This window comes from Aspergillus brasiliensis, assembly GCF_001889945.1.
Source record: "Aspergillus brasiliensis CBS 101740 unplaced genomic scaffold ASPBRscaffold_1, whole genome shotgun sequence".
Classification (NCBI taxonomy): domain Eukaryota; kingdom Fungi; phylum Ascomycota; class Eurotiomycetes; order Eurotiales; family Aspergillaceae; genus Aspergillus; species Aspergillus brasiliensis.
Window position 1 is genome coordinate 4314676 of NW_027137442.1, and position 17525 is coordinate 4332200.

At 50.8% G+C, this 17525-nt stretch overlaps 10 protein-coding genes across 10 annotated transcripts; 6 read left to right on the forward strand and 4 right to left on the reverse strand.

Annotated features, from left to right (window-relative positions):
- Positions 1 to 760: 760 nt before the first annotated feature.
- ASPBRDRAFT_37553 (uncharacterized protein) lies at positions 761 to 1404 on the reverse strand. Its single transcript, XM_067623752.1, has 2 exons — positions 1347 to 1404; positions 761 to 1282 (listed from the first exon to the last, which is right to left on the reverse strand). The coding sequence occupies exon 2, from the start codon at positions 1203 to 1205 to the stop codon at positions 894 to 896; it is 312 nt and encodes a 103-aa protein (XP_067485577.1). The 5' UTR covers positions 1206 to 1282; positions 1347 to 1404; the 3' UTR covers positions 761 to 893.
- A 31-nt stretch (positions 1405 to 1435) lies between these two features.
- Positions 1436 to 2839, forward strand: ASPBRDRAFT_37554 (putative ubiquitin conjugating enzyme (UbcD)). The gene is made up of 4 exons (XM_067623753.1): positions 1436 to 1475; positions 1654 to 1888; positions 2039 to 2222; positions 2288 to 2839. Exons 2-4 carry the CDS (start codon positions 1880 to 1882, stop codon positions 2425 to 2427), a joined length of 333 nt encoding a protein of 110 aa, XP_067485578.1. The 5' UTR covers positions 1436 to 1475; positions 1654 to 1879; the 3' UTR covers positions 2428 to 2839.
- Position 2840: 1 nt separating this feature from the next.
- ASPBRDRAFT_37555 (uncharacterized protein) lies at positions 2841 to 3130 on the forward strand. The gene has a single exon (XM_067623754.1). The coding sequence runs from the start codon at positions 2898 to 2900 to the stop codon at positions 3102 to 3104; it is 207 nt and encodes a 68-aa protein (XP_067485579.1). The 5' UTR covers positions 2841 to 2897; the 3' UTR covers positions 3105 to 3130.
- On the forward strand, positions 2841 to 5053 carry ASPBRDRAFT_37556 (putative protein kinase). Its single transcript, XM_067623755.1, has 5 exons — positions 2841 to 3511; positions 3605 to 3960; positions 4057 to 4385; positions 4468 to 4642; positions 4724 to 5053. Exons 1-5 carry the CDS (start codon positions 3258 to 3260, stop codon positions 4903 to 4905), a joined length of 1296 nt encoding a protein of 431 aa, XP_067485580.1. The 5' UTR covers positions 2841 to 3257; the 3' UTR covers positions 4906 to 5053.
- An 819-nt stretch (positions 5054 to 5872) lies between these two features.
- On the reverse strand, positions 5873 to 7748 carry ASPBRDRAFT_191570 (VOC family protein; the record flags this gene model as incomplete). Its single annotated transcript, XM_067620382.1, has 2 exons — positions 5873 to 7514; positions 7573 to 7748. 2 exons carry the CDS (start codon positions 7746 to 7748, stop codon positions 5873 to 5875), a joined length of 1818 nt encoding a protein of 605 aa, XP_067485581.1.
- Positions 7749 to 7996: 248 nt separating this feature from the next.
- Positions 7997 to 8794, forward strand: ASPBRDRAFT_267027 (uncharacterized protein). The gene has a single exon (XM_067622294.1). It carries the CDS (start codon positions 8244 to 8246, stop codon positions 8652 to 8654), a length of 411 nt encoding a protein of 136 aa, XP_067485582.1. The 5' UTR covers positions 7997 to 8243; the 3' UTR covers positions 8655 to 8794.
- Positions 8795 to 9232: 438 nt separating this feature from the next.
- On the forward strand, positions 9233 to 10043 carry ASPBRDRAFT_267049 (uncharacterized protein). The gene is made up of 2 exons (XM_067622295.1): positions 9233 to 9713; positions 10004 to 10043. The coding sequence occupies exon 1, from the start codon at positions 9316 to 9318 to the stop codon at positions 9637 to 9639; it is 324 nt and encodes a 107-aa protein (XP_067485583.1). The 5' UTR covers positions 9233 to 9315; the 3' UTR covers positions 9640 to 9713; positions 10004 to 10043.
- Positions 10044 to 10765: 722 nt separating this feature from the next.
- On the reverse strand, positions 10766 to 12103 carry ASPBRDRAFT_51089 (18S rRNA pseudouridine methyltransferase; the record flags this gene model as incomplete). The annotated part of the gene is made up of 3 exons (XM_067626667.1): positions 10766 to 11242; positions 11312 to 11571; positions 12061 to 12103. 3 exons carry the CDS (start codon positions 12101 to 12103, stop codon positions 10766 to 10768), a joined length of 780 nt encoding a protein of 259 aa, XP_067485584.1.
- Positions 12104 to 12956: 853 nt separating this feature from the next.
- Positions 12957 to 14475, reverse strand: ASPBRDRAFT_71511 (uncharacterized protein; the record flags this gene model as incomplete). The annotated part of the gene is made up of 7 exons (XM_067629133.1): positions 14371 to 14475; positions 14241 to 14336; positions 13984 to 14055; positions 13890 to 13936; positions 13646 to 13777; positions 13460 to 13569; positions 12957 to 13073 (listed from the first exon to the last, which is right to left on the reverse strand). Exons 1-7 carry the CDS (start codon positions 14391 to 14393, stop codon positions 12957 to 12959), a joined length of 597 nt encoding a protein of 198 aa, XP_067485585.1. The 5' UTR covers positions 14394 to 14475.
- Positions 14476 to 15462: 987 nt separating this feature from the next.
- Positions 15463 to 17446, forward strand: ASPBRDRAFT_267127 (ESCO family N-acetyltransferase). The gene is made up of 2 exons (XM_067622297.1): positions 15463 to 15680; positions 15779 to 17446. Exons 1-2 carry the CDS (start codon positions 15649 to 15651, stop codon positions 17013 to 17015), a joined length of 1269 nt encoding a protein of 422 aa, XP_067485586.1. The 5' UTR covers positions 15463 to 15648; the 3' UTR covers positions 17016 to 17446.
- The last annotated feature ends 79 nt before the right edge of the window (positions 17447 to 17525 follow it).

Here is a 17525-nt window from a genome sequence, read left to right on the forward strand (position 1 = left end):
GTGTCGCCGAAGAGGGAGGGGCAAACTGTATCCATCTCTTTAGTAGTCTATGGATGGATGTATTGTATCCTGGTACGTGGGGACAAGGGACTGAGGGCACAGTAAGTAAGTAGTCTTAATTCTTAAGTAGGGAAGAGGTTGAAGGCTATCTCGCTGAGTAGTTAACTACAACTTGCCGTCGCCACTGCCGGGAAATGGATCTCAAGATTTATCTGGTTGTGGGGTGTGAGTGGCACGAATATCTCGATCATAACTACTAGTTATAACCGTGGTGTCCATATTGGTAGTATCTGATACAGACTAAGAGGGGTGCAGGATTGCTATACTACCTTAATATAAGTCGGAGTATCTTTTAGGAAGTCATATGCTTGTCGGCATGCATGCACTTGAAGTACAGTACTAACTAGTATCCCAAGTAGAACTGACCATCTAACTGTATTAGTTGTAGTTAGGTGTGACGTGCGTAGTTGGATTACGAGTTACGTTACAAGAAAGAAAGGAAAAAAAAAAGGCAAAAAATAGAGATCCAATATTCTTGCTAATATCGACCCAGTCAACGGGCAGAACCAGCATTGAGACTGGGCAAACACGGTGGCCACCAGTAACTACTCAGCCTATCGGTTTTGTCCGTCGTCCGATTGATACGTTAGTACCCGTCTGCGAGGGACCCGAAATTGAAGGTGTGGCTGACACTGGAGGGGAGGGGCTGTTCAGGTGGATATCTGAATTAGTTAGTTATAACGATCAGGGCTGACTTGGTACAGATGATGTCGGTAATGGCGGAGAGTGCCCTGAAGGGGGGGAAACGACTATATTTGGAGCTCCAACTATTGGATTATCCCTCGTTAAAAAGAAGAGAAAGCAGCATCATCAGCAGAAGCAAGATGATACATCTAGAATGTCCGACTGTATTGGGAGATGATGACGATGGAAGGGAAAGAGGGAGGGTGTGGCGCAACAGTGGCTGACGGACGCCTGACTAAAGGCAAACTGCTTAAATAAGCCGAGTAATCAGTCGGTAATAACCGGTAAATACGGGTCGAGGGGGGGGCTGGTGACTCTTCTCTTCGCTCTTCCCGTCCACTTACTTCCCTCTCTTTCTCTCTTCTCCTCTCCCTCTTCCTCTTCTCCTTCAGCCCAATTCCCCCCTCTTCTTCCTGTTCGTCTTCCGACGTAATCAGCCCACGGTGAGTCTCTCCCACCATTCCATCCTCAACCCCTCTTACTTCCCCCTCCAGTCTAGTCGACTTCGCTAGTCTTAATTCCTTCTCTTTGCACGGCTGTCTGTCGTCGTCGTTCTTCTCTTCCATATTGCGCCGTTGTGCTGACAGGGAAATCGTGTGCAGATTTCCACCTTCAAATTCGATACCACTCGCTTTGCACACTTGACCTAGGAGATCCTCTCCGCTCTTTACACATTACACATTCGCCATGGCTCTCAAGAGAATTAACAAGGAACTCACTGACCTCGGCCGGTAAGAGTTAACCTCCTCGTCTTGTTTCCCCTCGCCTGCCTCTTTGCCGCCGCCTGATGTTACACCCCACCACGGCCGCGGGGCGTCCGTCAGGCCTTCCGCCAGACAGCGCTTCTGTCATAGCGCATTGCCAGGGCATTTATAGAACTCTGCTAACGTGGTTGTCTTCATCTTACAGTGATCCCCCCTCTTCCTGCTCTGCTGGTCCTTCCGGAGATGACCTGGTATGGTTTTCAACCCTCCCGAACCCCTCGTTGCCCACGGTCGCATCGCCGCTCCTGCCGACTCCGGCGGGGCAGTCCCACGCAGATTTGCGATGAAACCTATCATCAACGACATTCAATGCCTAGATTTCATTACTGACAAGTGATTTTTCTTCACAGTTCCACTGGCAAGCAACTATCATGGGTCCTGTGAGTATCCCTGGGTTTCTTTTGGTGGCGTCCGGATGCAGCAAGTGTCTTTGTTCCTTTGTCTTCGGGAGGACCTTGCGGCACCCAACGGCGTCCTATTGCAGCCATGTTATCTTGCAGGAATACATTTGCTAACGCAACTATCTTTAGGGTGACTCCCCCTACTCAGGAGGTGTTTTCTTCCTGAACATCCACTTCCCCACCGACTACCCATTCAAGCCCCCGAAGGTCAACTTCACCACTCGGATCTACCATCCCAACATCAACGCCAACGGCAGCATCTGCCTTGACATCCTCAGAGACCAATGGAGCCCTGCTCTCACGATTTCAAAGGGTATGTTTCTGTTCTATAGACGCTATAGACGCTATAGATAACGTATATACTAATGCTTTTCACAGTCCTCCTTTCGATCTGCTCCATGCTCACAGACCCCAATCCCGACGACCCGTTGGTGCCGGAAATCGCTCACGTGTACAAGACGGACCGTCCCCGGTACGAAGCGACCGCGCGGGAATGGACTCGCAAATATGCCATCTGATCTTCGCAATTCAAAGTTTCCACGGCCACCTTGGTCTTCCCAATCCGCTTCTGCGTCTTCTTTCGCTCCGTTAGATCAGATCCGAAGCCTGGCGTACCGTGATCGTAGATCCTTTCCTTGTTATTCTCCATGAACTATTTGCGTGTGTCTGGAATTCCGCGTTTACCCCTTTATTTTCGCTTTCTCCTTTTTATTTGCCGGGGGAAATGTCATATCCTACGATCATTATGACCACTTCTCATTATGCATTCATGGCATTTTTTATTTTCACTCAATGGAGTCGGATAAATGTTACCTGAGATGAACATAAAGCCCCAGGAAGGGTGTGGTTTTCGAGATTTCCTCGGGTCGGGGTTGAGGGGAGGATGCTGGGGTACTGGTACGGTCGTGAGGCTCGGTGATGCCTCCGGGGTGGTGGAAATGATAGACAGGGGACGAGGAGAGAGGACGAGGGAGATCGGGGTTGGTTAATGGGCGATGCTGCTGGTAAGGGATTTGGTGGCTTGTATTCATTCAGTAGGAAACCAATTCAGCCAGTGGATCGTGATGCAGTCCGTGTAGTAGCCAGAGACTCAGACTGGCGGTGTAGGGATTTTATCTTCGCTTGTTTGCTTGTTGGCTTGTTTGCTTGTTTGCCTGTTTGCCTGTACGGAGTATACAGTAACGTTATACCGTAGATGCCATTCTCGAATTGATGTATCAAGTAGTAATGTTCATGCCTCAGGCTACTAGCCGGGGACATGCCATCCGCTGATCAGTGACTACTTCCTCTCATCTCACCCTGCCACATACAACTTGTGTCTAATTCCTACAGAATGAATCAAAACCAAATGGCATCCCGACTGAGACCTTTAAAAACCAAAAACAGTCGACGAATAGTACAATCATGCTATAGAAAGCACTACTCCAGCAACCCTGACTACCTCCCCAGGAACATCCCCATCGAGGAAGAAACCCTCCCACACTACAATCCCAGACATTACTATCCCGTCCATATAGGCGACATCTATCACTCCAGATACCAAATCATAGGGAAGCTTGGATACGGAGGTAATTCTACGAGCTGGGTATGTCGGGATCTTCGGTGTGCAATACCCCATCTTTGTATCTTTATACTTAGTAAGAGAGAGGTAGTGTTCTAACGAGTTCTATACAAATCATTCTTCTCCTGATAAAGATGCAGCAATGATAAGAATGAATATACAGTCCTTAAGATATCCACTTCATTACCCAAGTCTCCTATCAACCGCGAATACAAAGTCTATGAGCACCTCGCAAAAGTAGTGGAAAATGGATGTTTACATCCAGGCCAGTCGCTGATTCGCGAAGTGTATGATTCCTTTGAACTTCAGGATGTAACTGAAGAAGGAGGTAGTCATCAATGTCTAATCCTCCAGCCCATGACCATGTCCCTTCTCGATATGATGAGAATGAATTCTAGACCTTTTGATCTCCCTTTGCTGAAAATGACGCTCAGACGAGTACTACTCGCTCTGGATTTTCTGCATACTGAGGCGGGAGTTATTCATACTGGTACTATCATCTTCATTACTATATCCCCCCTGTGAGAGATGCTAGCTACTAAGCTAGTACTAGCAGCATGAACTGACAGTGAACCTGTATATATAGATCTCAAAACAGACAACATAATGCTCACCCTTCACGACCCCACCATCCTACCATCCTTCGCAGCCTCAGAATCAACATCCCCAAGTCCGAGGAAGTTATCACTGACCGATCACTCAAGGATAATATACACAACTCGCCACTTCCGCTCCAAACCAGCAGAAGGTAACCACTACGGCCTCCCTATCCTCTGCGACTTTAGCGAAGCCCGCATCGGCAGAGTTCAGAGTGACTCGGGACCCTTCGTGCAGCCGTGTATTTACCGCGCACCGGAGATCATTTTTGAAATGCCCTGGGGGTGTGCGGTTGATGTCTGGGGGGTGGCTGGGGTTGTATGTAGGCCCTTTGTTCTCTCCCTTTCTATGTGCATCTGATCAATACCTGATTATTGATATACTATGATACTATGAATAGATATGGACCCTCTTCGAAGGCGAGCACCTCTTCGGAGATTCCATATTCGACCCCATAACTGGCCATCACGATCCCTTCCGCCACTTAGCTCGCATGGTAGCCGTGATTGGGTCATCGCCGCCGAGGGAATTCGTACGGAGGAGTGAGACGACAGCGCAGTGCTTCGATGAAGAAGGTTAGTATTTTCTACTTAGTATTATGTATTTTCCCCAGCTGCATGTTATCAAGAGGATAGGTGCTGATATAGTTAAAACAGGTACCTGGATCGCCCACGCCGAATCACCCATACCTGATAACATCTCCCTCGAGACCCTGGAGAAGCGTCTCACCGGAACGGAGAAAGAGCTGTTCTTGGGGTTTATGAGGGCGATGTTGAAGTGGATGCCTGAGGAGAGGAGTACGGCTGGGCAGTTGCTGGAGCATGCGTTTTTACGTTGATCCTTCCTTGAGATAGAGTAGAATATCACTTGGTGGGTTTTGGGGACTGACGCTATAATGTTAGATTATTATCGACCACCCTGTATGCTATATTGAAAATACTATGAATGTAGTTAGACAGTATGTATGTTGATGTATTGAAACAGGTTACTTACTACTGTTGGCTTCGATTCTTGCAGTGTTTACTTCTAGAATGAGTATTATTTGCAATTTCTCTCTTTAAGTGGATGTCATAGTAGATCTATATTATTACTTGCGGGAATAAAGTCTTGATTGTAGTTTTTTATTGCTGAAGTATTGTGCAGACAATCTCAATTTAAAGGAAACTGGGTATTTGTATAAAGAAGGACACTCCTGTAATGCTTTCAGACTACTAGTTAAAAAATGGAGTGCTATTACGATTTGGGCAAGTCAATGATGTTCTCTTGATACTTAGTACTATGTCATGTGATGACTATGCCAAACTGTAACCAGGTAACTAGAGGGTATACTTGCTAAGTTCTTCTAGAAGGACACCCGAGATCGGTGATCTGGCTTAAATCCATGGTCTTTAGTTTATATATGCATTCTGCGCCTTAATGAAGACTGACACTGACATCCATCCCCCTTTCGCTAAAAGCAATGCTAATGCCCAATGTTCATGCAGGAATAAGGAAATCAAATGCAGTTGAGGATGAATCAAACATTCTTATGCAGTACGTATAGTATAGTATAGAATCGCAAATTATGCCAACGAAATATGTCTGAAAAACACGACCAACCCATTGCATAACATGATCAATCAAACGCCAGGTTAAATGCTTTCCCAAATGTCCAATATAGAAAAGAGATGTAGTAGAGAAACAAATATGCCTCACATACAAGGTCTGTCATGCAAAAAGATGGAGAAATTACCACAGCCATGTGAAAGCTGTGCCGAAAGAAGGAGAAAAAGAAGAAGGTAGAATGTAAAGTATGAAGGAAGCTGCTAAGCCACCTGGCTGGCAGTTCGGCGACTGACTTTCGAGGCAGCCTTGGATGGAGCGACACTGCCGCCACCACCACTACCACCGGCCTTCATGGTCCGCTGAGACGCCCTGGAGACATTGGTGGAAACCTGGCTGACACTGTCGCTAGGCTTGACAGGCTCGTCGAACTTCGAGTGCTTGGACACCTTGGAAGGACTCTTGGAAGCATGCGACCGGTGCGAGTACGAGGACCGCCGGGAGTCGTCCACTTGACTGATCGAGTCGTCAGGGGTAACATGACTGGAGACGTCGAGGTCGACGACACTCTCGGGAAGAGGTACCTCGCGAGCGGAGACACCAGATTTGGCACCGCTGCGGTAGGAGGCGAAGGAGGCAATGGAGCCCTCGGGGAGAGGGACCTGGCGGGCAGTGCGGTTGGAAGAGGCGGTGCTGCCGGCTTGCGATCGGCTCACGGAATGGTGGGAAGAGTGGTGTGAGGAGTGATGAGAGCTATGGTGGGACTCTTGGTAGTTGGCCTTGGAGGGAGGTCGAACTGTGGAGGACGAATAGACACTGCCACCGTCCATCGCCCGCGACCTGTCCTCACGGAAACTGCTGACCAGGGTGCTCTGGTAGCCTCGGGAGTCGGCCGGCGGGGCGTACTCGATCGCCCGCAGGGGAATATCCTTGGTGGTGTACACGCTGCCATCAGAGGCCCGACGGCCGTTCTCATCGAGGTAGACGCTGCCGCCGCGCGGGACGAACTCTGTGCCCTCGTAGATGGTGTCTGCGCGAGGGTTCTTCGAGGTAACACTGCGAGTCAGGCCTGGGCGGGCATCGGACCGAGAAGAATAAACGCTCCGCGGAGGAGGAGCCTCGATAGCCTTGTACCCAGGGTATTCTTCCTGGGCTTGAGAGGGTGCTTGAGACGGGGAGATCATCTGAATGATGTCCCGGGGCGAATACTGCGGGGGAGGGGTGCTGCCCTCAGGGTGTTGTTCTGTAGAGTCGGACTTGGTCATTGCATATGCGAGTGCAGCGCCAGCAGCAGCGCCAATCAGGGTACCGACAATGGTTTTGGCTGTCTTGCCATCGTCTGTCTTCTGCTGAGTGGTGGTGTGAGTCGTGTGGTGCACAATATACGTGGGCGACGGGGCCGGCTGGATGTCGCGAGGCTGCTGGGATTCACGGCTAACGCTGATGGTGGACGGCGCGCGCTCGTACGGAGGAGGCGCTCTGTCCACGGCCGTCGAAGTCTTGGAAACATACGAGCGGGCCTCCGATTTGGGAGGCGCAACGCTTTCAGGACGGACGGAGCTGGCTTTGCTGCTCGCCTTCGACACAACTGAGCCGTTCTCGAGCAAAGCTAGGGCCGGCCGAGTGAGTTCGGACCTGGCTTCAGACCTGGCCTCCGACCTGGCCACAGACTTGGCTACGGACCGGACCTCTGAGCGGGCTGATGAGATGCTTGGGCGATAGACTGCCTCAATGCTGTTGCCATCGAAGTCGATGACGGCGGCGCTGTAGTAGCCAGAATCGGAATCGCGTTGCTTAGGCTCGCCATGGATCTTGCCTCCTGCCTTGAGGGCACTGATAAAGAAGGCGCTCACGGCGTCCTTGGAAGCTGCAGGGAAAGCGACATGAGCGGCACCTGCAGGTACTCTGCAAGGTTTCAGTTAGTCTTGTAACACTAATCACAGCAGCATTGACGGAGACTTACCCTGGTTTTTGTTCCGTGATCCAGAAATCTGCGGGCTCGCCGGTCTTTTGGCCGAAACCGATGTAGTCATCGTGACGTCCAATGAATTGGTACCCCAAAGGTTGCAGGCAGGAAAGAAAGAAAGATGTAGAGGTAGGCAGGTGAGCCACCGTCAAGGTGAGATGAGAGACCGGCATGTCGGTTGTGGACTCGCTGGGTAAAGCCCTTTGCGAGTCGTGGAAAAGAGATGTAGTCAGGGGAAGAAAAGAGATGTATGGAGGGGGAGCAGCGAAGACAAGATAAAAGAGATCTCAGATGGAGAGAGATCCACCAACAGTAGAGATCCAAAAACTCGATTGCAGATTCAGAAGCGAGTAAGAGAACAGGAGGATATATATACACAAAGACAGGAGAGATAGATAGGAGAGACCCATGAAATCATGAGAGAGGAATAGAAAGAAGCCGGCGAGAAGCAGCACTAGTATTTCAAGGCAAGATGCAGGCCAACCTTTAGGACTTCAGGAGTATGCCCCCGAAATGCCCAACTTGGGATCCAATCACGAGCGGTCAGAAGCTTACAGGGGGGAGCAAATTATCATGGAAAGTCGACCAGCTGTTCCAACCGTGGAGCACGACTAGACTAGGCCGGTTATCGCAGGCAGGCTTGCATAGACTCGCACGGCATCCGAACGATGCCCAGTATATCCATGAGGCATCAACATCGTCTAGGCTCAGTCTGCAGGCAGTTGCCAAAGGGGATAGGCTCGGAGGATGGTATCGCGAGACCGCCACCCACTCTGACACATACTCAGACGACCCATGATGTTATTTCTTCGGTGAAGCTAATATCGAGGGGTACGAAAAACTCAAGATGGCCGCCAGGTCATCGTGGGGAAACACTGGCGGACGGTGCTGTAGGTGGCCCTGTCGCGGCGGACGGGGCGCCTATCAGAAAACGGTGGGGACTACGCAGGAGCCAAGGGCAGACAGCAGCATCTTGTCTAAAAGGGAACTCGAGTGAGGCGAGAGGGTCCAGGACAAGGTGGATGAAGGGGATTGGCAGTGGTGGAGACGGCAGCTACCAAACGAAAAACAGACGCTGAAACCGCGACAGGTGCGTAGTTCGGCGCCAAAGAAGGGATTGGGAGGAAATTCCCTTGACTTTCTTGAAGACCTAACCTAAATCATTGATTGCAACGACGGGCTCGCTCGGCTAAGGCCCAGGATTGGACATCAGACAAACGCCTTGGGGAGGTCGCCAATCACGAGGGAACAACGAATCGCACCCGGGCATGTCAGCAAGCAGGCCGTGTTGAAGGAAAATAGGGAGAGGAGGAGGAGGAGGAGGGGAGGAGCCACTGAGGGGCAAATCTGCTTGACCGATGGGGGGCGCTTTTGTTCCTGCTTCGGGCACATTTGCTGCTGTTAGTCGCTGGCCGGTGCGATCTGACCGCCAGATGTTACTCCAGTCCGGCGACGCTGCGGCGTGGATCGTTCCCTCCCCGGCACGAAACAAGAAAGGTATATTCCGTATAGGAGCATCTAGAATCAAGATTTCTGTTTCTTCCTCCCGGGAAATGACGAAGAAAGGGAGGTAAGCATCACCATCATTCAGTCATCATAGAGTTGGTGGTGTATAGTTGTATACGGAGATACCCGTTTGTCACCGGAAGAGGAGGGAATGGCTCATCAGCCAACAGCATCATCGGCGTTTGTAGCGTCGTCAAATGACTAGGTGGATGACTGAAATGCTCCATTGGTTTCATGTACGGAGTTTATCCATTCGAACCCAGTCGGCGATCCACTTGCTGCGATGGCTGCATGCCACGTCGAACAGGAGACCCCGTCCCCAGCCACCGGGACCACCCGATTGACCTGCCCATCGAAGGAGTCAAACAAACCGGAACTAGTAGAATATTGCTGCTACTTTGGGAGCTAACAAAGTCTCCCCTGACAAATTCTTTGAGCTTTGAAGGTGTGAGTCAGCGATGGTCAGGATTATCATCTCCCTTTCGAGAAGGAAGGGAGAAAGAAGACGATGGAGGAAGGATGGGAAGTATAGAGAGAGCGAGAGCGAGAAGAGAGTAGTGAACCAGAAGTCGGAGAGGAGAGAGGACACTGGCTTGTCGGCCTCAGGCACAAATCCACCTCCACCCCTCATCGTGTGCTGCCCCTCCCTCCCTTCTGTCCGCTGGCTTTTTCCCACTTGTTCTGCTTCTTTCCTGCTTCTACGGACACTGTCGTGCCTCCAGATGATTCCGAACATCCTCAATGGTCCGAGGGGCTTGAGTCGTCCGGCCAATTGGCTAATTGGCGCCTTCACTATGTGAACGTCACCGGCGCAAGGGCCACCGTCTTCCATCTGGATTCCGGAACTCCAATGAGTCCCTTTCCTGTGGCTACAGCATGTACTGCTGGGATCTTCTACTGCTGACAACTACTCTTCTACTAGATAGATACTAGTGATCCAGTTAGAGGACCAGTTGGGACCAACAAAGTCTGTGAGGGAAGACAAAGGGGGAGGAGGAAGTAGGATCGAGTATCTGGGCAGGGGCTGAACGGCGGGTGTCAGACCTCCGTGTCCATGGTTGTGCCTCGATGGTAAATGTATCTGGTGTATTCGTGTTGCTATATAGATAGAATCTCGCATGCGAGACTGCAACAGGGTTACAACCCCCGGATCGGGCGTTGCAGATTACAATTAATAGATCACACCCACCTAAGATATTTGGTAAAAAAAACCCAGATCCTCGTCGAGGCATTCGAACCTGCAGAACTCAAAACAGAGGGATCTATCAGAAGAAACTGGGGACCGGTGGGCCCGTGCCGTGACACCCACCCACCGGCGCAGGCCCGCCGAAGTAAAGAGGGCCTGCCAGTTCATCCACGAGGCCCAAATAAATGAGGTGATCTGAACTTTCCAGATAGTCAGATAGTCGCATCCAGCAGTCAAGCGGCGACCGCGACGCGAGGCGCGAGAAAACAGACACGAAAACCCATCAAGACGTGCAGAGAACAGCAAGCGATGCAAATACACCTAGGCAGAGAAAATACGCGAACAGCGCGCGGAAGACAGATTCGTCCCCGAGCTAGGACCCGCTGAACCGTTTCTCGATCGTACCATTTCAGATGTTATTGGCGCAAGGAAATTCGTCACCTCGTCAAGCTTTGGCCATTCCTGAGAAGCGGGATAGGAGCGTCCGCGGCTCTGCGCTCAGACAATGTCCCACACCTCCTCGGCGGCATGGCAGAACTTGCTGCATGCGACACTGGCACTCAAGCTGTAATTGCTGATGGAAATCGTGTCGTCCTTGAAGGAGTCGGCAAAGTCATCGTGGCCCTTGGCCATGGCACCCACGAAAATACAGACGCTCTCCTTGGGGCCCAGCGATTCAATGTAGTCGCGGGTGCGCACCACGGGGGCTTCGAAACTGAGGGTCACCTTGCGGCAGTTGGGGGGCAGGTGGTCGGTGATGGGGTTCTTGATGACCTTCAGGAGCTTCTCCTGAGAGTTGGTGGAGCGGATAGAGAGGCGGTGCAGCAGCTGCACCATCAAACCGGCGAATCGCTTGAACGTACGAGGAATGCGCACGCTAGGGTTCACTTCGATCAAGACGCCCTTGGCAGTGTGGATGAAGATTTGCAGCTTGCCCGCCTTGTTCACGGGAGAGTCGAGCAGGGTGAGCAGACACTAAGGAGATTCCATCATCAGCAACAAATCACCAAGCCATTGTTGACCATCGACAACGGAGCCACCAACCTGATGTGTGATATCCGGGCGGGCCTCGCTGATGTCCCGGTTCATCTTACGCATGACACCAATGTGTTCATCGCTGTTGAGCAGGGAGTACTTCTCATCACGACCCGAACCATTGCGTCCGCTGGAAGCTTTATAGGTTTCCAAGCTGGCATGGGAGAGAACGACAATCAGACGCTGAGTCTCTTTGTCATGAGCGGGGATGGGGGTGTGCTGTTCAGCAACGAGCTGGGGCAATTCGGGAGGCGGGCAGGATTGCGTCCCTGCAGGTTTGACCGAGTCAGCAACCATATCTAATGGTGATAGCAAGAAAGACAGATCCCCGCGGTCGGTTGAGGATGTTGAAGCTAAGATGGAGCTGGACACTGGGCGATGCGACAGACAGGCGTATCACAGAGAGCAGAATAGGAAAAAACGATAGTTGTGAGATGGACAAACAATGTTACAAGAAAAATAGCGATGCAGAGAATCAACCCATCCGAAGATGGATGATGAGTTTGCGTAAGACAAAGAAAGCCAAGCCGTGAAGAAAAAGTAAGAAAGAAGAGAAAAAAGAGGAATGTTGATCTCCCGCGTTGGCGATAAGAAAACTCAGGCGGGGACAGGCACGAGTTGTCACCGGCCGGACATAGGAACAGGGCTGAATGATGTTGGGGGGAGAAAAAGGCAGGGAAAGCAGGAAAAGCAGTAGGAGGAAAGGATTGCAGAGCGAACCGCGGGTTAATAAATGCAATTGGAGGGAGCACACGTACTGGCACGCTTTCTCTTCCCGGCAACCTGGATAGCGTCCGACATGATGCGAATTGATTGATGGGTGATGGTGCAAGATTGAATCAATCCCGAAGCAGAGCCTTCTTCCTATCCTTGGATGGTACCTGCAACTATTTTCCTCGTCTGAGATGTTGCTTGTGGTGATTAACGAGGAATTAAATTCGCAGCGGAGGTCAGGGAAGGGAGAAAAGAGGAAGAGAGGAAGAACACGATGGGAGGGAAAAAAAAAGATTGGAACAGAAGGCGGCGATGGAGAAGAGGCTAGGCTCAACGGGAGTTTATAATAAAAACGATGGTGTGAGCAGCAAAGCAATAGCTTGTCTGCGTTTTCTTTTTTTAATTGATTTTCTGGCCCCTTCCTTCTAATTCTCTGTCAGTGTCTTCTCACGTTATCACTCTGCAGGTTCCCCTCACTTGGAGAATGAAGAAATGAGGGTGTGAAGGATGCCTTTCTTTTGGGCGAAAAATCAAATCGAAAAGTCCCCGAGGGCAGAAAGACGCACTGAAAGGAACTTAGCAGCAGCGCCGGGGAAGTCAACTAGTAACTAACTCACTTAATCCATTGGCGGCTTTGGGGGCTGGCCGCCCCGGCGGAGTTTCGGGATGGAAAAACATTGCAGAAAACTCGTCTTGGTTCCAAACTCTCTTGCTGGAGTCATTTCTCGGTTCACCGACCTTCAAAGCAAGCTATCTACAATGGTATATATAGACATGTAAACAGCTCCATCTAGACATTTTTTTATTGATTTACTGGGATAGTACTGTGTTGTGAGGAAACAGTCCCAATGGATGAACTACTTAGTTGTAGGATGTGCCCCCGGGGTCTGAGTAGTAGTGTCTCCCCCGGAGCCATCCACATGCATTGACGGATTCCTTTTCATGGAACCAAAGTCTCAACTAGATCATGGCTTCGGTCCAATGACCAGAGGTTATCAAGTAATCTCCGATCAGCAATGCATTTGACCGGCGCCTTCCTCTCCCTGCCATCATTGGCCTGCTTTGCTTTTCTTCACGCCAAAACTCGCATCCGTCAGCCTCGTTAGCTTCTCCGACTCGGGGTTTGACTTGTGATTAGCTGAGTAGTTAGTTAGCGTAGGGAGTACGGAGTAGTAACTACCCACTGTCTCTCTCGTACTCGGATCACTAGACGGATTACTGGCTTGGTTCCTGATCTCAAAACCCGTCAACGAATTTACTAGTTACTCCTCCAGACCGAATAACCAAATATATTAACTAAGTAGCTAACTACTTAGTTGATTGTCTTACCTCGTGTCTTACTCAGATGTAAGACTCCGACGGCTCGCAAACTCACTTCTTCCCTCCCCGCCTCTTTTCTCACATCACCTTTTGAGCTTCCCATCACGCATCTGTCGGGTTAACCCCCACCATGGCAGTATTTCCGAATGCCTGGCCCATGCCTACCTGTGCGGAAGATGCCCTCGTACAGAGTACCCTGGAGTGTAACCCTCCCGGTTGCACAGAGGACGTGACTGTCGGGCCACTGAGTGCCCCCAGTACCCCCCAGGATAGACAGCATGTCCTACCGACGGTAGTAGCTTGTCGCACTAACATTCAACCAGTTTGTACAGTCGTTTGATGGAAAGCCGGTGGTAATGCCCCGCCTCGGGATCTGTCCATCTACAGCTGATCTGGCTTCATCTCCTTGGCTGGGGTGCGCAGCAGGTGCAGTTGTGCTATCTATCTAATCACTTTGGGGGGGGGGGGGGGGGGGGGGGGAATAGAGAAATGTAAGTCATCGTACAGGTTCAAACGAAAGAAAGAACCCAGAGGGTTCAGATCTGCCACTCACTGGCAAACCCCCTCACAGGACGGGAGGCGAGAGGTGATAAGTCTTGCCTTGAATTGAGGGACAGTGATGAAAGGGGAAAAAGCAAATAAGTTACTTGGATAGATGATCCGCGTTCCCATGATCGGTCCTCACGATCGGCCTTTTCGATCTGGCTGTCAGTGACTTGCTCTGGGTCGTTGGCTGATTTGTTAGATAGTCTAGGTTGCGATGACATATAAAGACACATCATGTAAGGACGGAAGAACAACCACCACCTCCCCATGTGGTGTGACAGCTGGCCGGGAGCTGCCCAAGAATGGATCACATAGCCATTTTCAGAGAGACGGAGACAAGAGCGACAGACACAGAGACGGGGGAGGGAAGGCAATAGATGCAAGTAGATCAAGATCAACCGGGATCCCTGTGTAGCCATTAGATCCAATCCCGGGACAAAGCTGAGGACCCGAGCTGCAAGTCAATGCCGGCAAGGCGATGCCAGAACATGACTGTGGCCCAGTAAGGCATCAGTGTTGGTTCGGTTGTTCAGCAAGGGCGAGGTTGGGGGAGCGAAGGTCCAGAAAAAGGAAAGATAGAAAATCCAAGAGAGAAAGAGAATTGCTGAAATTTGCATCACACCATCACTGTTAACGATGGATTCATTGTGTGTGTGAACGTGTGGGCGTACTTTTGCGTACAAAGTAAGTGTATACTAAAGAAAGACGAACGGGGAGATGCACAAACGGAAAATGGGATGAATCATTTTTTTTTTATTTTACCTTGTACATCATCACCTGGAGAGGGTAAACGATGAAGTGACGAGGCCGGCCACCTCAGCTGCCACCGACTTGTTCATACATACGGAGTCCACTACCAGGAGTCGGGCCAACCTGAGTGGTGTTGCACCAAAGAGTTTGGTTGGTTGGGGGCTCATGATATAAGGAGGCGAAGTTCGGGACGGCAACTGAGGATGGCACAGCATTCATCGACTTGGAAACCTACTCATAAAGTAAGCCGGTGGCTCTTTCTCTCTCTCTCTCTCTCTTGTCTTTCGCTCTCTTTCGACCAGTGGCAGCTTGGGCGTTTGTGATTTGAACCTTCATCTGCCCCAAATCTCTTTGGCTGCCAGTGACTGGTGTTCCACACGTATCACCTTGTGAAGTACTTCACTTTTCGGGGGCGGTTGGTGATTTTAAATGCACCTCATTCATTCATGACTCCTTTGCATCCTGCGGACACAACGCCACCGTGGGTTATTTTCATCATTGTTAGTGTCTACTATATAGTTGGGATGTGGGGGGGAGCAGCAGAGGTGTCATCATCATCTTCATCATCATCAGCTTAGAGCTTGCTGATCCGGGAATATCAAATATAAAAAGGGAATATCTGTTGCCTTGTGCTGATTATTCACATCATCACCATCACCATCATCATTCATCAGCTGCGAATTTCAGCAGTCCACCCAAGTATAAGAAGGTGAGCAGGGAACGGACTCAGGTGGATAAAAGGCAGCAATATGACTGAATGTGGTTTAGCCCAGTGATTCTCACGCGTTTCCCGTCGATCGGCGACCGCCAAATCCGCCCTTCCCAATCCATAATAATTTCCTGGCATTCCGTCAGGCAGCTCATTCCACTGCATCATCGATCGGCTCTCCCTGCTTCTATCTATTTCTTCTTCTTCATCCTCGCTCTCTCCTTTCCACCTTCTCTTCCTTCTAGAAAACACCACTGCCATAAATGTTTCACCTCGCTTGAATGCCTCTGGTACATCAGAAAGGGAGATGCCGTGGACTGTGACAAACTCATTCAAGCGGTACGTTCTGAAATCATGCCCCTGCTCCTTTAATTCCCTTATCCCTTGGTTGCCGCCACTCAAACTAACACGCTCCCCTCTCTTTTCCCCCCACGCAGAGGTCTTATGATGAAAACTTACGGACGGCCACTTTGGCGCGTCTATGACGATGACCAACGGCCTGCCGCCAAAAAACGACGCGTTCAATCCGGCAATGATTCCGACGAAGCCGAAAATAGCATCCAATATGCCATCCGCGAGTCTTCCGCCGCCATCATGTCTAGTCCGTCGCGTCGCAATTCTATTCTTCTCTCCGAAGGCACACAGGAGGATGACCTGTCGACGCCCCCATCTTCTCCCCCGCCGCGATTAAGCCCCCCTCCCGCCAACACGCGGAAACCCACGTTTGCCTTTTTGAAGCGTAAACAGTCCGCCACCAAGGATGCCAACAATGGGCCCCCCGTTACGAACGGCACTACAAACGGCACTACGAATGGCACTACGAACGGCACCACCAATGGCACCCCACTCACCGAGGTCAACTCCAATAGCGTGCGCGCCTCCGTGGATCCGCCCAAGAAGAAAGCGCCGCAGCCGCAGCAGCCGCCCGTCCTGAAGCAGATGCAGATCGACCTGGGCCACGAAGTACGGAGGACGTGTGCAACTTGTGGCATGGAATACGTGCCGTCGAACACGGAGGATGCGGCATTGCATAAGAAATTTCACGACATGAACTCCACAGGGGTAGATCTGGGGAAGGCCTTCATGCGGGCCAACGCATCACGCTGGGTCTACGAAGCTACACGGTTTGACGAGGGATATGTGGTCATTGTGGATCGCAAGGCATCGCCGACCGCAAAGAACCAGGCGAAGAAGGTGCTGGAGGTGATTTGCAAGGAGCTGTCGTCCCCGACGATCGAGGACGAGATCCTGTGGAGTCAGACGGAGGCGCCCAAGCATCTGCAACAGGACGGAGTACCGGAGAAAGTGGACCGGTACAAGGTGTTTTTGCACATGAAGGATAGCCGGTGTGTAGGAGCATGCTTGACGGAGCGGATCTGGGAGTCGCGGCCGGTCAAGAAGTCGGCCGTCTCGGGCAATGGACCGGACTCGTCGGTTACGGTGGGCGAGGAACGGCATCCGGCCATTGTGGGCATCTCGCGCATATGGACGTCGGGATCTTCGCGCCGGAAAGGCATTGCCATGGACCTGTTAGACTGCGTGGTGAGCAACTTCATCTATGGGATGGAAATCCCCAAGGAGCAGGTGGCGTTCAGCCAACCGACAGAAAGTGGCAAGGGGCTGGCGCAAGCATTCTTCGGCAACGAAGAGTGGCATGTTTATGAGGAAAGCTAAGACGACGACGATAGACTACGGAAAGAAAACAAGAGATTACATTTGATTTCTTTCGCATGGTTGGGAAAGGGAGGAGAAGGGGGGGAAGACCGACGGGCGGACATTGTTTTCGTGATACACGGGCGAGTTGATACCCAGGCTTCCTCGGGCATTGAATACCTTCGAGGGAGGGCTACTCTTGTGACGACCATTTGTGATTGCACGCGTTCATTCGATATTTTCCTTTTTCTTTTTTTTCTTTTTCATAACTCATTGTATAACTGGAAGAGGTGTTTATTGGGAGGGTCCGTCGGGTTCCGCGTGGCTTGGTATATTCTTCTACTACCGATCTACCATTCTTCACTGTACCATATATATCCCTATGTCTTTTTTTTTTTATTACTTTTTCTTTATTTTCTCAACCCCGATATTACTATCTCTTTTTTCCCTTATTTATTCATTTTCTCTTTGTTATCAATATGTGTGGGAGTGAAAGGGACTATGAGGATGTGAAGAAGGGCATACAAGACC